This window comes from Lobosporangium transversale, assembly GCF_002105155.1.
Source record: "Lobosporangium transversale strain NRRL 3116 chromosome Unknown BCR41scaffold_51, whole genome shotgun sequence".
In the NCBI taxonomy this organism is placed as follows: domain Eukaryota; kingdom Fungi; phylum Mortierellomycota; class Mortierellomycetes; order Mortierellales; family Mortierellaceae; genus Lobosporangium; species Lobosporangium transversale.
The window spans coordinates 53,848-75,927 of record NW_019029029.1 but is presented as its reverse complement, the minus strand read 5'-3'; the positions used below and the strand labels follow the sequence as shown (position 1 = coordinate 75,927).

Below are 22,080 nucleotides of genomic sequence, written 5' to 3'. Positions count from 1 at the left end.
GCGCATTTGCTCCGAAAAATCCTTCGTGACATCACCGTTGCGTTTCATTGGACAACCGGATTTATTCTGAAGGTTAACGGGCTTTGCTTTTTGGACAGTTGTAGCCAAATCCGGGAGAAACTCGGACTGCAATAAGCTCCCAATAAGCCCATATTCCTCTCTTGCAAAAGTGCCAGGACCAACACGCTGTGCTAAAGCTCTTTTTGCCTTCCCTCCTTGTAAAAATGATCGCAATCGACCGCCCTCATCTGGTATACCAGCAACAATCCTATAAAGACCAGGATACAAATCACGCACCTGAGATTCCAGCTCCTGGTCTTCGTAGTTTTCTGTTATCACAGGTAGTGCCAACGAGCCTAACTTTTAGTCCGATGGGCGGTGAGCATTAGAATGCAGGCATTAAACACGTTACGTTTAAAAATAATAATTGCAATACCTGACAAGTCTGGAATCCTTTTTCGTATCTTGTAAAAAACTTTTTGCGTTCAATTGACTTGGAATGGCCCGATGCATAATCAATCTAATAAAATCGGGAGCAATTAGTCTACTACATAGCTCATCTTTTGCAACGAAGGCATGATCTAGCGATGACCTGCCTTGTATTTGTTAGTCTTGTTATTGAACATTACAATCCGCCCTGGATAATAAAAGCGATCGGACCAAGCTAACACTAGCTCTCCAGGAATTGCTAGACTATTAGACCATCATGTTGAAATAGAATAGGATTGAGTCAATGATACCCTGTTTGTGTTGGTAAAGGATGGACTTAACTTGAAATCATCCGCAGCGTTCACCTTACCTGGAATCTGGTAAGAACGTTGTTAACGCTGTCAGCCTGAAGAAAAAAAAAGATAAAGAGATCAATTAGCTATACATCTTTATACCTAGAGATATATCTACGTTATTTATCTCAATCTTACGGCTGATTCTTGCTCGATTTTCGCGCTGAGACTTTTGTGGATGGAGGCTCGGCTGGAAAGGATATTTGGTTCATGACATCGTCCAAACTAGGTAGATCATCGTCATCCTTGATTTTAGCCTGATTCGCCATCCTTACTGCGTCTTTGAACGCCTCTGAATGAAGCAAGTTTGGATCTGATAATCGGTGAAGATCTTTATCTTGACCACTAAACGGAAGAATATTTGATTCAATGCACTCCACTATGATCTTTCTGAGAAGTGACGTATCCTGGTTAATCACTCAATCCAGTATCCAGAGCAAAAGAAAAAGAAAAAAGTCGTTAAATTAAAGCGAGGACAACGCAGTCATTACTCTGGTTCAACTTTTCCGAATCGTGCCACTGTCGCCTTGTTATCCTTTGGTGGATACTGCGTGATCTATACGTTTACATACAAATAAATGCGATAATGTGAAGCGGGTGAAGGCCTCTTCATCTTGCCATACCAAGGAAAATAAAAGAAAAAAATAAAAGAATTGCTCTTGTAAATCGCGGACGATATATATATGTAGTCCAAACTTACAGTTCCTGGCCACCACTTGTATTCCTTGTCGAACACCCAAACAATCCGGGGTAACATTGCTGCATATGGGATTTTTAATTTTTTTGATTTTGCAGGGTTTGAAGCTCTCGTCGTTTTTTTCCGTTTTCCCGGCCTTGTAGCAGCGTCAGTGGAAATGTCCATTTGTTGGGAGCCAATTGATGGCACCTTCAAATCCTGGTCCTGGTCTTGGTCTTGGTCTTGGTCTTGGTCCTTATCATTTGTATTACTCAAGCCGTCCACATCTATATCCTCGCTAGCTCTGTTCTGCAAACCCTGTTGCGTCCCTGCCTTTACACGCTTCGACTGTCGTCTCGTCTGCATTATATATAAGCTAAAAAGCTGGCATGCATTGGATGTTGGAATGTGAGAAATGAATTAACATGCGCGACAAAAAAAAGTGCTCAGTTACCAGTCACTCTCAAGCCATGAATTTTTTTTTTATTGGTTTGCTACGAGCGACTGTTTCGGTGCCTGTTGTATTTCCATGTCTGCCTAGACTGAGTAGTAATTAACAAAATTGGTTGGTTTTTCTTGAATGACCATCCAGAGGAACTAGTTAGAATCGCCAGAGTTCACTACATCGTTTAAAACAATAAAGCTTGACTGATAGTCAGTCAACTCTAGAGATGTGATGCAAAACAATGCCTTAAGACACTTCAATAGAGTTGCGGCAGCTACTGAGACGCAGAATAGATATCCTTGTCTCTTATATGTATTGGAAGATGCAGAGTTTGTTCCCTGAGCTAAGCTTTTTGAAGTTACGCCAGTTATCAGTAAATACACATTGCCCCACTTTTCATATATTTCCAGCGCTCTCTCTCGATCCATGGGCTGCGACATAACCATCAAAGGATGCATGTTTGTCAAAGCACTGATCCATCCCTTCGGAAAGTGCAATATTGTTCAAGGAGCGTAGGGTTGTCAATAGCATTTGGCAGCGTTTAGATGTCTATACGGTTTCATACTGAGCCCAGACAGTCCCTACACAGATACAGATCCGAGCGTAAATGTGTGGAAGCTGTTTGGTCGAAGCTTCCAGGACAAATGACTGAGTTCAAATACATTTTTTATTGTTTTTTTTTTGTTCTTTATTTTCATTCTCTTTTTTTACTCTTTCATTCTTCCATTCTATCATTCTCTCGTTTTTGCATTCTTTCTCATCATTCAATACTCACTTTACTTTAAAAATGGATCACATCGATCAGAGTCTGGACGACATCATTGCAGCGAAAAAACTGGCAGGGAAGAAAACGTATGACCCCATTATTCGCTCAAAGCCAAGGTCAAGGTCGGTTCTCAAAGGAACCACAACAGGACGGATATCAAAGCCAAACTCTGTATGTCTTATAGCCTTCATAATTAAGAATGTGTAAAAGCACCTAAGGCGGCTGTGTTTATTAAAGCTGGTCGTTTCTTATTAACACCTCAAACGCTCTCTTTCGCCTCTACCTCTTCCTCTATGTCTACAACGTCTTTAAGGGAAAGAGCTGTCCACTGTTCACTGAGAGCTACAAAGACTACATGGCACCAGTCAAAGAGATTTTTACTTCAAGATATCTGCCCTTAACAGGCCCTATCAAACTCATTGCTATCAACCATGAGGCGATCAGAGCCAAAAAAAATACTGAATCTGACTCTTCATCTACATCTCGATCATCAACTACGCCATCAATAAGAAAAGGCGACTCATACACACCATCCTACAGCAGTATACGGAGCCGTAGTCCACGCTCAGTATATCGTAGTGGAGATTATTATCGACCAAGTTCGAGTTCTAAACGGACTACAGATGCCAATATAAAGCCGACCATCCCCAGTAAGGATGAGGATAAAAACGATAATGATGCTAATAGCAGGTCAAACAACCAAAGTAGCAATACGTCGCGAATGGAAATTAACAACTATGGAGTTGAGAAATCGTCTTCGTCTCTGGAGACTATGAGGACAGATTCTGAAAATGTGGTAAAGGCTACGCACCAAACATCGGCAGGAGGAATGGATATCGATGATGGCCCACTTTCTATCAAGGGCATTGCACCACAAGGAACAGAATTGAACACTAAGCTTGAAGGACCAGCCACAATTGAAATCGAGAATTTGGATCCTGGAACAACAACAGAGGATGTGAAGGTATGAACCTAGACCCCAGCTTTTTCTTCGAAAGTATAGTAGAAATACTCTTGTTATTAATTGTTTTCTTTCCTCTTTACAATTGAAATTTTATATCATTTTACATAATGCACCATAGGTTGTATGCTCCCGCTTCGGTGAGATCCGGTCCTGTATCTGCCTGAATGGATTCTCACAAGTCACCTATGCCAGAAAGGCTGCCGCACAGGCAGCTGTTGACAATCTGAATGGCAAAAAAGCTGACAATGGTAAAAAAAAAAAAAAGATCTTTTTGTTGATTCCAAAAATGAAGAGCCCCCTTTCGCAAAGTGCAAAAATCTCACTTTTTAACGAATTTTCTAGATCAAATTTTGCGGGTCACTATGCGGAAGATTCCTGTTTTCCACAATTTACAGCTACCAGGTACAATCCATGTTCCCAGCCCTATTGCCGGACCAATGAAACTCTTGACAAAAGTTGTTGAGGGAACGTAAGTTATATTTCATATCGCTGTCTTTTTATGACCCCAATTGTGTTTACTCTGGTATAATTGAGAAAGACCCTGATTTTTCTTTTTCCCCCTTCACCATCTCCTCTCTACTTTAGCATTAAAAACGCAGGGACGTTGTACCAGGAACAGCTTCAGGCAGCGCAGCAAATGCTTAAAGTTCAGCAGCACAGGATGGCACAGTTACACATGGAAGAGCAACGTATTGCTGCCCTTCGGATGCAAGCAAATGCTGATATGAATAGGCTATCACTCTAAGCGATTTAAAATTAAAGAAATATACATTTATAATATCCAAAATTTATTGGTCTAATAAAATATTCCTTGTTTAATTCGCCCACATGGCCCTTATAAAAACCTTTTTTTTTTCCCCCGCGGAATTCCCTCGTCTCATTCGTCTCATCTCTTCTGGTCTAAACTTGATCGACTTCAATTTCTCATCTCAATCAGTATATTAAAATGGCCTACCACACCATCACTGAACGCTCAATAGGAAGAAATGTCACTTTTGTATTGCAGAGTCTTATAAATGGTACATTGTCCCACCATCTTTTTTTTTATTTATTTTTTTTTTTGCATGATGCAATTAGAAAAACAATAAAGTAATAAAACTCAAAGTACTCGTAACATTAACCATAGACTTTGTTCTCATTCCTTATCAGGCAACATATCCATTGATTCTTCCGAACGTCGGCAGGTCGTGGATGCCCTCGTGAATGACCTGAAGGAGGGTAGTATATCTAGAAACTGGAACGAGCGAGGTGAGTGCCCTTTTTTATCCTTCTCTCTTCTTAAAAAGTGAAATAGGATATGACATGGTATGCGTCTGAAAAAAAAATTGCCAATGCTCTGTCTATCATTTCTATACTAAACTTGATACAAATATATCATCATTAAGAACGAACGCTGGCTCTTCAAGCCCTCAAGACTTTGGGCAGGTCAACGGATGGGTGTGATAGCATCTTCACGGAAGAGGTAAAATTTGTATTAATTGCTAGTTGCTTTCTTCCAGAACTGAGTTCTCCAAGCATCTGCAACAATGCCATTCATGTACACGTTAAAGTTATCCATTCAGCAGTTTCAGAATAGAATTATCTTCGTTTAACGCTTTCTTTTAAATTTATTTTCTGTGGCGCGTATAGGGGATTCGTACTTTAATGTATCATTCTGGACTTCACAAAACAACTGAGGACACAATTGACAAGCCTAGTTCCAAAGAGGCCCTGAAATGTCTCGCCAATGCTTTGTTACTCAAACCTTCAACCAAACCTATCTTTGAGCGGCTTGAGGGCCACGTCAAATGCTGTCAAATTTTGAAGGTAACAAAAAAAAAAAAAAAAAAAAAATCAAGACGAAGGAATCTAAAATGTTTATACACTTGTTCCTGATATTAATTTGTTGTATATGCTTCTTGTTTGAAAAACAATAAATGCATTTTAGCGGCCCCATCTCTCTAATGAGTCTCAGTTCCTCTTCTGTCGTATCTTATTCTTGATGACTGTTGATGCAACCTCGGTTGTTAAAAGCTTGCTCGATGAGAACAATGCTGTGGATAATCTGGGCATAGTACGTTAGTAATTACACGATTAAGTGATGCAGATATAAGGTAGATGTATTATAATGGCATATTCACTTCTTTTTTTTTTTTTTATTTTTTTTAGATTCTTAAGACTCAATTGGCGAGATCACCGGATGGCAGTGTGTTTGTACAATCTATGGTACTCAGTGAGGCTTTGAAATACCTTTTTAATCTAATACTTATGGATCCCAAAGTTGAACGGAGTACGGAGACCAAATTAACAGAGCAGGAACAGATTCAGGCAACAGGAAAACGATTTCAGAGGTTTGTATCCTCCCCTCCATACCTAATATGCTCCCAATATGTTCCTAGTATGCCAGAACTACGTGCAAAAAGCTAATATTTTCTTTCTTTTTTTTTTTTAAAAAAAAAAAAAAAAAAAAAAAAAGCTTACTTCCAACAATTGTCTCTATATTGACTGCCATCCCACCATCAAGTCCGAACCCTTTAGAACCGCCACACTCTCATGCCATCCACGTACTTCTCAATTTCCCTGTCACAGCTTCAGCGCTTCTTATAACTCGATCTCAACAGGCGACGCTTCTTAATGTCTTAATCCAGATTTTAGATGACACTCTCAAACATTCTTTGAACACGGACGAAGAAGCTTCTACGGATGGACTAAGCAATGGAACTGAACTAGATGAGACTGTGCCACCGCTGGTTATTGTATTGACTAATATTGCTGCAGCAGGAGGCGAAGGCAAGGCAACAATGAAGGCTAGATTATTACCAGATGATGTGTAAGCTACTGAGTTTATTTACTGAAAAAAAAAAAAAAAAAAAAAAAAAAAAAGCCATCAATATGGATCATGATTAGGATTTTACAGACTGAAGCTATTGTTATCCAACAAAACATTTTAGTGATCGGTCAAAACCCTTGGATAAGGGCGATTCGTTTTCAGCGAGACTTATTCGACGCATGACTTCGGTACGATTTCCGCGTATCAAGGAAACTGTCAGCCAATTATTATTTGTTTTATGTGATGAAGACCGTAAGTTACTGATCACGTACAAAATCTTTTTAAAAAAAGAAAGCTGATCAAAGATGTATTGACATGATTCTTGTTTTGATATTACTTTAATAAACCATAGCTGCCATTCTGACACGGCATGTGGGATACGGGAATGCAGCTGGATTCCTTATGAATAGAAATCTAGGTGTTCCATCATCTGTCAACGGAGCACAAATTGAAGAGATCGAGGATGAAGATTCGTCAACGCCTTCAGAGTCATCATCTACATTATCCTCAGCCACTACAGCTGTTCCAACAATAACGATTCCGACGACGATGACGGCAACAGCAACATCCAATTTGAATACGTCCCATAGTCGTCGTTTCTCTAGTTCCAGCATTAATCCGATCACGGGAGCCTATTACCCAGACCCGTCAGTCATTCGGGCTGCGATGGCAGATATGACTGAGGAAGAGAAGGAAGAAGAGGCAGCCAAGCTGATGGATATGTTTGACAAGATGCGGCGGACAGGAGTGATGGATGTACGTAATCCAGCATTGGAAGCAGGATTGAGACAAAGGGAGCGTGATCGATATTACGATGAACAAGAAAGGCGGGAACGGGAAGAAGAAGAAGAGTTGGAGAGACTCTATGGAAAAGTATAAGCTCGATTATTATTTTTTTTTTATTTTTTTTTTTTATCTGAAATGTGATAAATAAAAAAATAAAAAATAAAGCCTTTGAAACAGAGAAATTGAGATTGAAAGTGATGAAAAGTAAAAGGTGAATTGAAAGGAGAGATAGAACAGGATCAAACAAACAACGGCCTCCGACCTATTACGTCTACCCCTTTTTTTTTTTTTTTTTTTTTTTTTTTTCGGATGGATGTGGATCAATGTTTGCTATGCCATGTAGCTGCATCTGTTTTAGGGATATATTTGCATATTTACATATTTACCCATAAAGCAATGAGAGATCAGGAGCAGGTTTATGAATGAGTGTGATCGTGGTAAGAAGCCTGTGTTGGTTGTTCACGATCGATTATTTTGATTACCCCCTTCTTCCTTTTGAGAAGTTAATGCGATAACAATAGATGATCTGTAATTAATATGTAGTTAAGACAGAGTCTATTTAATTACTTGTTCTGCATGTTGAAACAGAACCCAGGATTGCCCCTGCTGGCCACACAAACCCCAAAATACTGCACTCCTCCTTTTCTCTTCTATTTCTATCATCTCTCTCCCTGTGGTGCAAGGGCAAAAATAAAACGAACGTGCCCCTTGCGTCACAATTCCAAAGCAAAGGCTGTGAATGAAAAAAAAAGTAAACAAAGCAAAAAAAAAAAAACTTTGATTTCTGTAAATCCACACATCACTCAACCAAGCTTTTGAAAAAAAAAAAAAAAAAAAGCCTGTGCACAGTTATTTGGAAGAGATACGCCATCCAAAAAGTAAAAAGTAAAAAGTAAAAAAAAAAGTTCTTCCACTCTACTCTTCCTCTCTCCTCCACCCTCTTCTCTTCACCTTTTTAATCTTTACCATCCACCCTTTATTATTATTTTTTTTTTCTTTTTCTTTTTGTTTATTTGTTTTATTATTCTTTTTTTTTTATTTTTTATTTTTTTTGACATTTATAATTCTCTTCCCCTCTTCTCGCAAATAAAAAGGTTTTTCTTTCTCTTTTTTTTTTTTTTTTTTTTTTTTTTTTTTTTTTTCTTCTTTTAATCCATCACTTTTCTCTCCTGCCTCACTTCAATCCATTACATTCTTAACTCCCTTCCCGTGGGTTATGTATTAATCGATCACCTATTATGAAAAAGAACTCTACTCAACCTACATCCGGTACTCCACCCATCAGCTTTGCCGCCGCTGCCCAGCGAAACACCAACAAAGCCAATCCTCCGCCAACGCAGACACAACAACAGCAACAACAGCAGCAACAACAACAGCAGTCTACTACACCCTCTGTACAAACACCAGTAGCATCACAGAACTCCTCGACTGCCACAACGCCCTCTTCAGGAAGTCAGGGTGCAGTAACAACCAATAACTCATCCGTCTCTGCACCAAAGCAGCCATCCTCAAAGCCAGCTACTCCCTCCACTGCCAATGGCAATTACTCTGCTGTAGCCGCCAAGGCTAATCATGTGTACGTAAAAAAAATTTACTTTGATTACTCATGGATCTATGCTCTTCTCTGTCTTTCCGTCTTTTTTTTTGTGAGATTTATTTCGTCTTGTTTGCATATGACCTGTCCGCTTCGTTGTGTTTGTTATTTCCTTCTTTGACTGTTACTGCGGATGGCACAGATCGGATGAGATCAATCTTCCTTTTTGGCTGATTGTCAAAAAAATATGAATAGACTTTGCTGTGGCCTATTCACTGTTTTTTATCACTCTCATCAATGATATATTATTATTGCCTTTAGTGTTTCTATCAACTACTTATCCGAAAACCATCACATACAAACATATACTTTCTCATTCGGCAACATGTGCAACTTGACAGCATGACGCTTACTATGAATATGACCTGAACTCTTTCTCCTTTATTTCTATATGACATCAATAGTGCCAACAACAGGAGATCACAGGCTCCCACGGCTGCTGCTGCTGTAAAAGGCTACCCTACAGCAAAGCCTACGTCTACTGTTGCCTCTCCTTTGCCTTCATCCTCTTCTGTCTCTGGCAGCCCAGGTATGTAAATTAAATCCTGAGCATGTTACAGTATATTGTTGACAGTGAAAGAAAAAAAAAAATTATATGTGGAATAATAAGGTCATATCCACAAAGTTTACATCACTTACTATTTTTTTTTTTTTTTTTTTTTTTTTTTTTATTTTTTTTTTATCACATTGTTCTCAACATGATTGCAGCTGCATCCATCCGTTTTGGATCAATCAACGAGCCAGAGTCCGGATCAACGCCCCCAGTTGTGGCCGAAGTTACCTCTGTTGCTCCCACAACTGGCATGACATTTGGAAGCATTGCAGCCTCACAAGTTCTCCCTACTAAATCAGAAGTATGTCTATTCAAGCTTTACAATTTAGAGATTGATCACAATATAACAGCATTTCGATCCATATGTTACAGAAAAAGCAACAAAGATTGACCGAACTTTCTTATACATCTATTATTATTATTATCACGATTATTTAGACTCCTGCTACTGCACCAACACCTGCTGCGACTTTACAGGAAGCCGCACAGCCTGTATCTCATTCTGCTGAACATCATAATTCGTACAAGTCTATTCCCCCACATGTTTCTCATCCACAAATGCCTCATGGTCATCACTCTCATAGGCGCACAGACTCAACTTCTTCAGCACACACAAATGAGCCTCCTCACTACCGCACTCAAGTGCAATCAACTTTCTCACAGGGTCCTATGATGCCAGCCATGAGTGTTCCCCAGGCTAGTGCTGCGCCTTTCACTCCTCAGCGTCCTATCAAGAATCATAACATGGGACCCATGAACCCTCAGGCACAACACCACGGCATGCATCCCCAGCAACCATGGACTCAGCAAGGATTCGGCGTAAGTTCGTACTCTATTACTTTCCAAGTCTTTAGGGGATTAAAATTGAATTATCGAAGCATCTGTTAATTAGTATATACTCTTTTCGTCCTCTAAATCTTTCCAGTATATGCATCCCGAATATGCTGCACAAAACTATTATCCAAGTCAGATGTACCAGCAACAGATGCCTTACATTGCTCCTCAACAGCGCCCCACTATGGCCAGACCTTTCAATGTTGCCGCGCCTTCGTTCACTCCCCCCCCAGCTTCGAAACGTATTGCCATCATCAACCCCGAGACTAAGACTGAGGTGCCTGTGCCTACAGCTGTTTCTTCCACAAGCGAGAGTAAGGCATCTAAGAACCCTGTAGTCATCGACATCAAGAGTCCCGATGATGAGAAAAAGAACATCATTACCCCTCCTCCCGGCAAGAACGCCATCAAGATTGTTCGCCCTGACGAGCGTGAACGGGAAGAGAAGGCTCGCAAGGAGAAGGAAGAAAAGGAACGTCAGGAGCGCGAAGAGAAGGAGCGTCAAGAGCGCGAGGCCAAGGAAGCTGAAGAAAAAAGACTTCGCGAAGAACAAGAGAGGAAGCGTCTTGAGGCTGAACGTGCTGAACAGGAGCGCAAGGAAAAGGAGGAGCGTGAACGCAAAGAGAAAGAAGAGCAAGAACGCAAGGAGAAGGAAGAACGCGAACGTAAGGAACGAGAAGAACTTGAACGCAAAGAGAAAGAAGAGCGTGAGCGCAAGGAAAAAGAAGAGAAGGAACGTCTCGAGAGAGAACGTGCAGAAGAAGAGCGCAAGCGCAAAGAGGAAGAAGAGCGTAAGCGCAAAGAAGAGGAAGAGCGTAAGCGCAAAGAGGAAGAGCGCATTGCCCATGAGAAGGCCGCTGCTGAGAAGGCTGCCGCTGAAAAGGCTGCTGCTGAGAAGGCTGCTGCTGAAAAGGCTGCCGCTGAAAAGGCTGCTGCTGAAAAGGCTGCTGCTGAAAAGGCTGCTGCTGAAAAGGCTGCTGCTGAGAAGGCTGCCGCTGAAAAGACTCGCCTTGAGAAAGAAAAGACTGACCAAGAGGCCAAGGAGAAAGCCGAGGCTGAAAAACTCGCTGCAGAGAAGGCTAAGCAAGAGAAGACCGAAGTGACTGCCTCTGCCGACGCAAAGCCAGCAGACTCTGCCAAATCCGGCCTTTCTGTTGACCTCGCTCGCACCGTGTCTGCGCCCACACCAACTCCATCAGCACGTATTGAAAATTTTAATAATGTCGAATATCCATCTCATATCCAATCACCAGTTAATGCTGATGGCCAGGGCAAATTCAAATACAACCGTAACTTTTTGATGCAATTCATGAATGTCTGCACGGATAAGCCCATTTCCCTACCTCCATTTGATGTCCTGGGCGCCGATGGTAATGACCGAGGCATGCAGTCGCCTGGTGGTTCACAGCGTGGCGGTCGTGCCCCCATGGGTAATGCACGTCCCAAGCCTACTCAACCTATGGGTTCGTTCAATCTTGGCAACATGAAGCTCAACGGGGGTATGCCTATGGGTATGCGCAACCCCAGTGGTGATACCCGCATTCACAGAACACCCAGCGATAATAGCTTTTTGCCTCGAAACAATGGTATGCCACGTCCTCCTTCACAGCGCAGCTCTCGCGGCGGTAAGCGTGGTGGCGGTGGACAGGGCCGCGGTGGCGACCGTATGCATCAAGAACCTGCATTGACAATTCCTCTTGCAGATGTTGCTCCTCTTGAGAAGACTGAGAATGCATGGACCCCTAACGTGAGCACCAGTTCAGTACCCGCCACAATTTCTGCTGATGAGCCCATTTCCCAGGACGTTGTTGCCCGCAAGGTCAAGGGTCTGCTCAATAAGCTTACGCTTGAGAAGTTTGATAGTATCTCGGACAAGGTCCTTGAAATTGCCAATCTGAGCGCCAAGGAGAAGGATGGAACCACATTGAAGCACTGCATTAAGCTCATTTTCGAAAAGGCGACGGATGAGCCCAATTTTGGAAGTGTTTATGCAATGTTATGTCAGAAGCTTATGGATAAGATCACGCCCGAAGTTAAGGACGTTACTGTTGAAGGCTCAAATGGAGGAAAGCTTTTCCGCAAATATCTCCTTCATCGATGCCAAGAAGACTTTATGCGTGGCTGGAAAGACAAGGCTTCTGCTGGCGGTGTCTCACTCAACGACAAGGATGGTCCTGATCTGATGTCTGATGAGTACTATATCCTCATGAAGGCTAAGCGTCAAGGATTGGGTCTTATCCATTTTATCGGAGAGCTTTTCAAGCTTAATATGTTGACAGAAAAGATTATGCATGAGTGTGTGAAGAAGCTATTGGCCAACGTCAAAGAGCCGGAAGAAGAAGAGACTGAGGGTCTCTGCAAGCTTATGACAACTGTCGGATTGCAGCTTGACAGACCTGAGGCCAAGCCCCACATGGATGTTTACTTTTTCCGCATGGCTGAACTGACCAAGAACAACAAACTTCCTAGTCGTATTCGTTTTATGGTTCAAGACGTCATCGATCTGCGTGCCAACAAGTGGGTCAACAGGCGTGCTGCAGCCGGTCCCAAGACCATTGCAGCCATTCACGAAGAAGCTGCCAGACAGCAAGAGGAGAAGGAGATGATGCGTCGCACGGCTTCTTCTGGCGGTGCTCGTGGCCTGCCTAATCGTCGTGAGCAGCTTAACCGTGGCCCCTCCTTCCGTGGTTCTGGTGATGCTCGCCAGGATATGGGTGGCGTTCCTCAAGTTGGCGCTGATGGCTGGTCGACTGTTGCACCGGCTGTGACCAAGAAAGCTGGAGATCTTTCTTCATTCGGAAACACCAGTCGCTCCAAGGTTAGTGGTCCGCCCAGTCTCGGACCCAGTAACGCTGTCTTTGGATCTCTTTCCAAGGGAAAGCGTGGCGAGGCCAAGGCTGCTTCTCAGAATGAAGCTAGTCGCCAACTCAGCTCTACAAACAGTTTTGCGTATGTTGCTACAAAGAGTGATAATATCCATCGAGACTACTATGTATTATGATTGGTAAGAATAAGCTATCTAATACCTTTTTTTCCTTTTTCTTTTTTTTTTTTTTTTTTTTTTTTTTTTTATAGCGCTTTGGAAGGAGAGAGCAGTGATCGTCGTAGTAGTGTTGATGCTGAAAAGCCTGCTGAACGAAGGCCCTTGAAGCTGCTGCCTCGCTCGACACCTGTTTCTGATCAAGGAGCCGCCACTGTTGCGGAGCCTAAAGCAGAGGAGCCAAGTGCTCCAAAGAAGACAAAGGAAGAGGCTGAGCGCAGTATCCAGAATACGCTGAAGGAGTACTTATCATTGAAGGACGTGAATGAATTGCTGCTGAGTGTCAAGGAACTGGATGATTCCCATCGGCCACTTTTTGTCGAAGTGTTTGTTACTCAGGCTATGGAAATGAAGCAGTCAGATGTCGATAGTATCGCCGACATCTTCAAGAAGCTGTTGTCAGAGAAGGTCTTGACACCAGAAGATTTTGAAGAAGGCTTTACAAACCCACTTGAGTTCCTGCCTGACACTGCAATCGACGTTCCCAATGCATACAAATACACAGAACAACTCCTCGAAGCAGCTGGTATGGATCCAGCCAAAGCTAAATCCTAGATCACTCCTCTTTAACACATATTTGTAGCCTTTCCTTCACTCTCTCATACTCTCATTTCCATCCCCATTTATTTTAGTCTTCATTATCATTTATCATATCCAATTCACATTTTATATCCGTTCTGCTTTTTTTTCTTGTGCAAAAAAAAAAAAAAAAAAAAAAAAAAAAAGGAAAAAAAAAAAAAAGAAGAAAAGAAGGCTGCAGTGCAAGCAGCCAACAACAGCATATTAATCATTAACCATATCATGTAGTAACGGCTAATTTATTTTCAGCCATATCCAGTTTATCTTTCAGCTTGTAATTTTTGTTTCAACATGTTGACACCCAATAAAAAAGTATCATCAATACATAGATGTATAATTTAATAACGGTAATTTAAGAATTGGAGCGAAGTGACCTGCTTCCTTAAAAGAGAAGATCTGTCAAAGAAAGACTCCGCTCGAAGACAAATTAGAAAAAGCGATACCTGGGCGATAAAATGCTCCAATAAAGAAAGAAGACAGGCAATCACTACAATGGGAGAACACACAGATCTATCCGACGTTTTGTAGAGGAAGCCTCTACATGTCCATACCGTACGCTTACTTTTCTATACTATCTTCTCTCCTTACTCTTTGAACATGAAAAATCTAAATGACTGAATGCTGGCACACCAAAGGAGATCAGCGAATATATGCATATACAAACGTGTGGATGCTGAATAGTGTGAATGGACTCGTCTTTTTTAGGGATAGTCAACTAAAGTATTTCTTTTGATTCATAGGCGAAAGCAACAAGGAGATCCGTTACTCACAGAATAAAAGGAAACAAGAACAAACATCAGCCATCAAAAGCAAAAGTCTGCTAGAGATGAGGCCTGAATCAAGTATACTTCATTAGAGTAGAAACACTAGATCTTTATTTCCGACCATCATTGGCTATATGGTAACGGCAGGTCGTGTTTACACCCTCGTCGTTATAAAGACAATAATAACAAAAAGATATGAAAGAACAGTTAGTGCAAGTGTTGGATTACTCCCATGAACCATCATGTAAATCATATACCAATCAAATAATAATAGCACATCCACAGATATACTTATACTCTTGCCTTTTTTTCACAAGTGTTCGAAAGCGGAGGTGTCTGTATGTTCTGATCTGCTACAGTATCTGGTAGATGCTTTTCACGGAGCCCATCGCCTTTCTGGCCCATGTCCCAAAAGCAAGCCTGTCTTATTTTATGTTATGACTATCTTGTTGAAATCACAAGTCTGCTGGGTAGAGAGAGCAACAACAAGCAACACATAAAAAAATATGCAATGTGATGTGTGTGTCGAGGGAGATATCAATGTTTGGTTATATCCAAGGTCTGCAGGCCCTTCAGGGTCTTCAATTTTACACTTTCATTGCTATTCTGTTTAATTCTCCGCAATTTAACCTTTCTCTGCCTTCACTTACAATATTCTTTTTGTTTCATGTGGCAATGACATCGACCCTTCGTGCGGACGGATGATGCTTTTGCTTTTATAGCGACTAACTATTGCCTATTTTAGGATACATTTTGTCCGCTTTCAACAAAGATAAGGAAAAATGGTGGCAACGAGGGGATTGGGCAGAAAGACATTCTTCTCTCGTTTTTAAGCTCTTTTTTTTCTCTTCACCTCTCCACTTCTCCACCTCTCCACCTCTCCACCTCTTCACTTCTCCACTTCTTCGCCTCTCTACCTCTTGAAAAGTAAGTCTCAACCGCAGCCCTTTGTCAAATACATTCACACACAAGCACACGCGCAAACACTTCTTCTGCCTCTCCATGTGCCTCTTTATGTCATCTCCCACTCTCTTTCAACTACGGCTGTTGTCTTCTCCTGCCCTCACTACTTTATACTAAACTACACACTCTTTGTCCCCGTACTATATCAAAGGCAAAGTAACCCCCAAGGACGGTAAGCAGCGAGAAAACGAGGTAAGGGAAAGTATGGTAAGGAAGGGAGGCGGCAAGTAACCAACAAAAGAAAGAAAAATAAGAAAGAGGAAGGAGCATTGAGAAAGAGCGAATGAAAATAAACTAAGGGAGTGAAGTACATAGGAAGAGTAAGTGAAAACAAGAAAAAAAGAAAACAAAATAAGAAATAGAAGCACATAATGAAAGTATAATAAGAGGGGAAGCACAGAAGGGAAACAAATGAAAGTATAACAAGGAAAAAAAAAACATATACACACACAAGGGAAAACAAAGGAAGTTATAATAAGAAGGGGAGAAAACAAATGAAGACAACATAAGAAAGCGAGGTATTGAAGGGAAACAAAGGAAAGGATAACTGGGAAGTGAGGCGTCGAAGAGAAGCACATGAAAATATGTTAAAAAAAGTAAAGCGCCAAGGAAAACAAATAAGGAAGTGAGGCAACGAGAAAGAAAGAAAGCGTAACAAGTGAAGCATCGAAAGAGAACAGAGGATAGAATAGTAAAGTGAAGCGTCGAGAGAAGCAAATCAAAAAATAACAAGGAAACGAAGCAATGAGAGAATAAAGGGAAAGCGAGAAGGAAAGCATAACAGAACATAACACGGAAGAGATGCGTCCCGAAAAACATGGGAAAGGATAATAAAAGTGAAGGACTGAGAAAGAGATGAAAGCATAACAAGAAACTCAAGCATGGAAGGAAAGAATGAAAGCATAGCAACCAAGTGAGGCATTAAGGATAAAATATGGAAGCGTAACAAGGAAGTGAACCATCAAAGGATAGCAAGAAAGTGAAGCACCAAAGGATAGCAAAAAAGTAGCTATCAAAGGATAACAGGGAAATGAACTAGCAAAGAATAACAAGTGAAGCACCAAAGGGTAGCAAGAAAGTGAAACACCAAAAGATAACAATGAAGTGAATCACTAAAGAATAGCAAAGAAGTGACTATCAAGGGATTACAAAGATGCGAACCATCAAAGGATAGCAAGAAAGTGAAGCATCAAAGGATAACAAGGAAGTGAACCAGCAAAGGATAATAAGAAAGTGAACCAACAAAGGATAACAAGGAAATGAATCTCCAAAGTGTAGCAAGAAAGTGAACCATCAAAGGATAGCAAGAAAGCGAACCATCAAAGGAGAATGGGTGAAAAGATAACAAGCGTTAAAGGAATACAGACGAAAGCATGGCAAGGGAGTAGAAAAGAAAACAAACGGAAGCATAGCAAGAAAGTGAAAGCAAATGAAAGTACAAGAAAGAAAGCAAATACCGGAAAGAAGGTTTTTTTTTTCTTTTTTTTTCTTCAAGGGTAAGGGACTGTATAGGGTGGTAGGGCGACAGTCTTAGGTAAGTAAGAAAAGTACCAAGAAGTCAATGAAAGTACAAGAAAGAAAAGAAAGCACCAAACAACAAAATGCAAAAAAAAAAAAGAAGTTAACAAAAGTACCAACGAAGAAGAGAAGTAGCAGAAAAGGCCAACAAAAGTGAAGGGCGGGACAAGAAAGCAAGAAAGACTACACCATTAGATGTCCGACCCTGTCTCAAAGGCGTGTCTCCAGGACGTTTAGACACCTTCGCTTTCGAACACTTGTGAAAAAAAGGCAAGAGTTTAAGTATATCTGTGGATGTGCTATTATTATTTGATTGGTATATGATTTACATGATGGTTCATAGGAGTAATCCAACACTTGCACTAACTGTTCTTTCATATCTTTTTGTTATTATTGTCTTTATAACGACGAGGGTGTAAACACGACCTGCCGTTACCATATAGCCAATGATGGTCGGAAATAAAGATCTAGTGTTTCTACTCTAATGAAGTATACTTGATTCAGGCCTCATCTCTAGCAGACTTTTGCTTTTGATGGCTGATGTTTGTTCTTGTTTCCTTTTATTCTGTGAGTAACGGATCTCCTTGTTGCTTTCGCCTATGAATCAAAAGAAATACTTTATTTGGATGCTGTGCAAATTTTGGCTTGTTCAGAAGATGAGTCGCGTTTATGATAGAGATCCGTTGAACTGGGTCCCAAATCTTCAACATATGCAGGCTTTGCATATTACCTAATCCCTTTAAAATACTTTATTGATCTTCTCACCCATTCTGGTGTCATTGGTGAAGGTAGCTTTGTTGGTTATTTCTACTAAGCATGGGTACAACGGTGAAAAGCTGTAATAGCAAGACTGTTTGTTTACCAATAAATATACATATAAATAAATAAAAAATGCTTCTGTCAGGTCCTCGCTATCCATACGCTCACTGAATTTAGCTGCTCATGCTCATAAAGCCGCTGGCAAGCAGCCATTGGATTCTATCATCCCCGTCCAGTTCGATATTCTGTGCAGATTTTAGATTCGTTCGAGCTCTTGGTCGAAAGTCTAAAAAGTTCAGCCACATTTGCAACGTAATTGAGCCACCATTTTGCTTAAAATATAATCGTAGTGCAAGCAGGACTGACGCACGCGTGGAAATAGGCACATGCCAAAAGAGAAAGACGCATCATTCATTTACATTTCATTTTTCGCTGACCGGATTCCCCTTTTACTCATCATTACAGCCAGAATCCAGTAAAAATAACTTTGGAAAAGACTAGCGCCGACTCAGGAGAAAGCCCATTTGCACTCTTAAGACCATGTCACCTACCACATCCACAACTACTACGGCCGGCGCCACTGCTAACAACAGCAACAACACTCCTGCTGCTGTGGTCCAGAACTCGCTTGTGACAGTACATCCTTTGGTCCTTCTTTCTGTTGTTGACCATTATAATCGTGTAGCTAAGAATACAAAAAAGCGTGCTCTTGGTGTCCTTTTGGGTCAGGCCAATGGAAATAAGGTTAATGTTGCCAACAGCTTCGCAGGTAAAGAAAAAAAAAAGGAAAAGATACCTTGATAGATTGGTTTACGTGATTGTCTATGGAATATTAGAAATCCCGACCTGATCAGCAATTGATACTTCGCTTTTGTTTCATTGACCCTCGTTTTATTTTATTTTTTTAAAAAAAATATAATATTACTAGTGCCCTTTGAGGAAGATGACAAAGATCCGTCGGTTTGGTTCTTGGATCATAACTATGTTGAAGCAATGAACGATATGTTCCGTAAAGTCAATGGTAAGTGGCCACTATGAAAAACGTGTTTTTTTTAAAAATAATAGTTGACATGTTCAAAACGCCACTTTATTTTTTTAAAATGAAATCTAACACATATTGTTATTGATCTCCTTATTGGTTGATTCGATTATGCCTAATGAAACGCTAGCAAAGGAGCGTATGGTCGGCTGGTATCACAGTGGCCCAAAGTTACGCGGTTCTGATCTTGAAATCAACGAATTGTTCAAAAAGTACACGCCCAACCCAGCACTCGTCATCATTGATGTGAAGCCTACAGATCTGGAGATCCCAACTGATGCTTACTTTGCAGTCGAAGAGATTCGTGATGTAAGTTATTATTGTTATTGTTATTGTTTAATACCGTTGTGTATTATGACTGGGGTGAATCAATAAAGGGCTTATTGGGTGACAACATACGCAAAAAAAAAGACTAATCTCATAACTCTGGATATATTGTTAATGCTAGGACGGAACTGCCACGACAAAGACTTTTGTCCATGTTCCTTCGGAAATTGAAGCAGAGGAGGCAGAGGAGATTGGAGTCGAGCATTTGTTGCGTGATATCAAGGATAACGTTGTGGGTACACTCTCGACCCGTGTTGGAGACCAGCTGCGTTCTCTGAAGGGTTTGCAACAGAGATTAGAAGAGATCCAGGAGTACCTAGGTAAGGTTGTTGCAGGATCCTTACCGATCAACCATCAAATTATCTACAACCTTCAGGACATTTTCAATCGTCTTCCAAATCTTGAGGATCCAGACACAATCAAGAGTTTCTCCGTCAAGACAAACGATCAATTGTTGGTGATTTACTTGTCGTCATTGATCCGATCTGTCATTGCATTGCACAATCTTATCAATAATAAGATCGAGAATAAGAGAGCAGAGGAGGAACTGGATAATGCTGATAAGGATGGAAAACAAGACACAACTTCAGAAGGAGATGCTAAGGAAGGAAAGGAGACTAAGGATGTAAAACCTGGCAAAGAAGCAACCAAGTAAAAAAAAAATGCCAATTTGAAGTTTTCTTTTTCATAGTGTAACATACACATTTTACATAAAAACCATCTCACAGAATGGAGTAAAAACTAAATTCAAAGCCACCAACTGCTACACAATGCTATTTTTTTTTTTTTTTTGACTTGCATGTAAAAGTTGGCATACCAACAAGGTAATTCATTTCCAAACAAATAATACCAGCATTTTACAGGAATCAAAGGACATCTACATTTCATTTATTTTCATACATTGTATACAATGGCCGACACTCAAGGGATGGAAGATCTCTTTTACAACGAGTGCTTAAAAGCAGGAAATAACGTAGGTTTATTTTACTTTATATTATTTTTTGAAGCAAGGGCAGGCGTTTAATCTCCTATTCCAGTATTATCAACACTATTTGTAAATGATACCAACCGCTGCTCATAATGTTACTGCTGGACTTGCAATAGGGACTGACAACGATAGATTTTCTAGCACTTCACGCAGAATGTGAGCCAAAAGACACAGGAGTTGCTATAAATTCGCTCCTAACGAAGGTACTCCTTTTCTTTTTCTTAAAAAAAGTGTTCCTGACTCCGGAATATTTATAAACACAAATTAAGAATTTATTTTACTCTTGGTGATGATCTGTAGGGATACATTGAGGTGTTTCAAGTCAGAGGCGAACTTATTTATAAGGCATTAAAGAAAGAAGATGTTGGAAAGTAAGCTTTCTTTTTGGCTTGATCCACATGACAATATCTATTTCGACTAAAAATCTACTTTCCTCTTAACTGGAGTAAACTCTCTTTTTCCTTCTAATATTGTGAATATATTTAGAGCAGGCGCATTACATGGAGAGGAACAAGTTGTATACAACACAATTCGATCTTCTGGAAACGAGGGCATTTGGACAAAACATTTGAAAGCAAAGACAAATCTACATGAGGCTGTGATCAAAAGATGTTTAAGAGTGCTGGAGCAGAAAGCACTTGTTAAGGCTATAAAATCAGTCAAACATCCAACCAGGAAATTGTACATGTTAATGGAGTTGACACCCTCTGTCGAAGTCACGGGAGGACCATGGTTTACAGATCAAGAATTGGATGTGGATTTTGTTGAGCAGTTGACGTATCAGTGTTACAAGTTTATTCTTATAAAGGTATGCGGATGAATGATAACTTGAAGTCTGCGTGTGTGTGTGTGTTTTTTTTTTTTTTTTTTTTTTGATTGAGTGTGAACTTGAAAGAGAAAAAAAAAAGCACCTAATACAACTATATCGAACTGCTTTATAAATTTGTAATAGTCGTATCCAAGAGACTCTAGTTCGATCTATACACCATCTCATAAAGCTTATCCTTCTGCCGCAGCTGTTCGCAAGCATATCATGGAAAAGAGGATTAGTCAAGTGGATTTGAGTGTGGATGATATCACGATGTTATTGGATGTTCTAGTGTACGATGGCAAGGTTGAGCGGTTTATGGCACAAGTAGATGAAGATTGGGATGATGAAGACGGAGATACAGAATCGGATTGGGTTTATAAGGCTATACGGGATAAGAAGGTTGAGTCTGCATGGCAGGACTGTCCCTGTGGTGTGTGTCCTGTTGCTGATTTCTGCACGGAGGATGGGCCTGTCAATCCTGCAGGCTGTGCCTATTATGCAAAATGGCTTGATTTGGATTTCTGATTACACTTTTTTCTCGCCATAAAAATGAAAAAACCATAGCATTCATAGCATTACATCTATTAATTAAGCCAAAAAAAAAAAAAAAAAAAAAAAAAAAAATTATACACAAGGATGACTAAAATATTTAATTACCAACGTGTACTTGCCAATCTCTACTGGACATTCCTTGTATTTTATTAGTGCTAAGCCCTTCCTTAATGTACAAGGTCCCTGCTACTTTGAAATACACTAAGAGATTAGAACACTTATCATGTCAATCAATTTTTGGCTCCGATTTACAGCGGCTTCAATTCATAAACAACAATTATTCCTGAAGTAAATCAATTAGATTCGTATGAGATTCATGATGAGAAATTTTTGGGAATTATATCGAGCATTACAAAGAATCCGATGGATTGATTTTCTTATGGTAGTAGTGATAGTGTTTTTAGTATCAGGAGCTGACTTGATTTAATTTAGAAGCTTCGCCTAGCTGAGCTTGATCATGGGTCAAATAGAGTCAGATTTAGCGAAGGTAGCGATAGTGCAGACAAAAAGGTAAGGAGGTGGAACATAGTA

General features: G+C 40.5%; 7 protein-coding genes across 7 annotated transcripts; 6 read left to right on the top strand and 1 right to left on the bottom strand.

Moving 5' to 3' along the window:
• Nucleotides 1–5: 5 nt before the first annotated feature.
• On the bottom strand, nt 6–1,194 carry BCR41DRAFT_187280 (hypothetical protein). The gene is made up of 5 exons (XM_022019794.1): nt 921–1,194; nt 800–835; nt 630–693; nt 437–520; nt 6–329 (listed from the first exon to the last, which is right to left on the bottom strand). Exons 1-5 carry the CDS (start codon nt 1,049–1,051, stop codon nt 192–194), a joined length of 453 nt encoding a protein of 150 aa, XP_021876996.1. The 5' UTR covers nt 1,052–1,194; the 3' UTR covers nt 6–191.
• Nucleotides 1,195–2,604: 1,410 nt separating this feature from the next.
• On the top strand, nt 2,605–4,458 carry BCR41DRAFT_187185 (hypothetical protein). The gene is made up of 5 exons (XM_022019792.1): nt 2,605–2,840; nt 2,983–3,633; nt 3,752–3,881; nt 3,976–4,102; nt 4,219–4,458. Exons 1-5 carry the CDS (start codon nt 2,691–2,693, stop codon nt 4,376–4,378), a joined length of 1,218 nt encoding a protein of 405 aa, XP_021876995.1. The 5' UTR covers nt 2,605–2,690; the 3' UTR covers nt 4,379–4,458.
• Nucleotides 4,459–4,498: 40 nt separating this feature from the next.
• Nucleotides 4,499–7,334, top strand: BCR41DRAFT_361857 (guanine nucleotide exchange factor). The gene is made up of 9 exons (XM_022025621.1): nt 4,499–4,652; nt 4,783–4,881; nt 5,019–5,095; nt 5,263–5,439; nt 5,561–5,686; nt 5,782–5,963; nt 6,089–6,442; nt 6,564–6,694; nt 6,795–7,334. Exons 1-9 carry the CDS (start codon nt 4,580–4,582, stop codon nt 7,319–7,321), a joined length of 1,746 nt encoding a protein of 581 aa, XP_021876994.1. The 5' UTR covers nt 4,499–4,579; the 3' UTR covers nt 7,322–7,334.
• A 1,026-nt stretch (nt 7,335–8,360) lies between these two features.
• On the top strand, nt 8,361–9,581 carry BCR41DRAFT_187156 (hypothetical protein). Its single transcript, XM_022019791.1, has 3 exons — nt 8,361–8,804; nt 9,084–9,351; nt 9,531–9,581. Exons 1-2 carry the CDS (start codon nt 8,467–8,469, stop codon nt 9,166–9,168), a joined length of 423 nt encoding a protein of 140 aa, XP_021876993.1. The 5' UTR covers nt 8,361–8,466; the 3' UTR covers nt 9,169–9,351; nt 9,531–9,581.
• A 1,937-nt stretch (nt 9,582–11,518) lies between these two features.
• BCR41DRAFT_312390 (armadillo-type protein) lies at nt 11,519–13,804 on the top strand (the record flags this gene model as incomplete). Its single annotated transcript, XM_022021084.1, has 2 exons — nt 11,519–13,175; nt 13,296–13,804. 2 exons carry the CDS (start codon nt 11,519–11,521, stop codon nt 13,802–13,804), a joined length of 2,166 nt encoding a protein of 721 aa, XP_021876992.1.
• Nucleotides 13,805–18,221: 4,417 nt separating this feature from the next.
• Nucleotides 18,222–19,951, top strand: BCR41DRAFT_327699 (putative 26S proteasome regulatory particle subunit Rpn8). Its single transcript, XM_022021666.1, has 4 exons — nt 18,222–18,601; nt 18,761–18,853; nt 19,002–19,180; nt 19,320–19,951. Exons 1-4 carry the CDS (start codon nt 18,373–18,375, stop codon nt 19,851–19,853), a joined length of 1,035 nt encoding a protein of 344 aa, XP_021876991.1. The 5' UTR covers nt 18,222–18,372; the 3' UTR covers nt 19,854–19,951.
• A 157-nt stretch (nt 19,952–20,108) lies between these two features.
• Nucleotides 20,109–21,522, top strand: BCR41DRAFT_374492 (RNA polymerase Rpc34; the record flags this gene model as incomplete). Its single annotated transcript, XM_022026874.1, has 4 exons — nt 20,109–20,171; nt 20,487–20,557; nt 20,673–20,994; nt 21,139–21,522. The coding sequence occupies 4 exons, from the start codon at nt 20,109–20,111 to the stop codon at nt 21,520–21,522; spliced, it is 840 nt and encodes a 279-aa protein (XP_021876990.1).
• Nucleotides 21,523–22,080: the final 558 nt, after the last annotated feature.

Excerpts from the sequence above, each read along its gene's own strand:
- BCR41DRAFT_327699 (XM_022021666.1), top strand. The coding sequence starts at position 18,373 with ATGTCACCTACCACATCCACAACTACTACGGCCGGCGCCACTGCTAAC. Across the intron at positions 18,854-19,001 it reads TATGTTCCGTAAAGTCAATG|CAAAGGAGCGTATGGTCGGC; the intron begins GTAAGTGGCCAC and ends ATGAAACGCTAG. Across the intron at positions 19,181-19,319 it reads CAGTCGAAGAGATTCGTGAT|GACGGAACTGCCACGACAAA; the intron begins GTAAGTTATTAT and ends TGTTAATGCTAG.
- BCR41DRAFT_187156 (XM_022019791.1), top strand. The coding sequence starts at position 8,467 with ATGAAAAAGAACTCTACTCAACCTACATCCGGTACTCCACCCATCAGC. Across the intron at positions 8,805-9,083 it reads GCCGCCAAGGCTAATCATGT|TGTTTCTATCAACTACTTAT; the intron begins GTACGTAAAAAA and ends TATTGCCTTTAG.
- BCR41DRAFT_187280 (XM_022019794.1), bottom strand. The coding sequence starts at position 1,051 with ATGGCGAATCAGGCTAAAATCAAGGATGACGATGATCTACCTAGTTTG. Across the intron at positions 836-920 it reads AAATCGAGCAAGAATCAGCC|GCTGACAGCGTTAACAACGT; the intron begins GTAAGATTGAGA and ends TTTTTTCTTCAG. Across the intron at positions 521-629 it reads TTTATTATCCAGGGCGGATT|ATTGATTATGCATCGGGCCA; the intron begins GTAATGTTCAAT and ends CGATTTTATTAG.
- BCR41DRAFT_361857 (XM_022025621.1), top strand. The coding sequence starts at position 4,580 with ATGGCCTACCACACCATCACTGAACGCTCAATAGGAAGAAATGTCACT. Across the intron at positions 4,882-5,018 it reads TAGAAACTGGAACGAGCGAG|AACGAACGCTGGCTCTTCAA; the intron begins GTGAGTGCCCTT and ends ATCATCATTAAG. Across the intron at positions 6,695-6,794 it reads TGTTTTATGTGATGAAGACC|CTGCCATTCTGACACGGCAT; the intron begins GTAAGTTACTGA and ends AATAAACCATAG.
- BCR41DRAFT_187185 (XM_022019792.1), top strand. The coding sequence starts at position 2,691 with ATGGATCACATCGATCAGAGTCTGGACGACATCATTGCAGCGAAAAAA. Across the intron at positions 3,634-3,751 it reads CAACAACAGAGGATGTGAAG|GTTGTATGCTCCCGCTTCGG; the intron begins GTATGAACCTAG and ends AATGCACCATAG. Across the intron at positions 3,882-3,975 it reads TGGCAAAAAAGCTGACAATG|ATCAAATTTTGCGGGTCACT; the intron begins GTAAAAAAAAAA and ends CGAATTTTCTAG.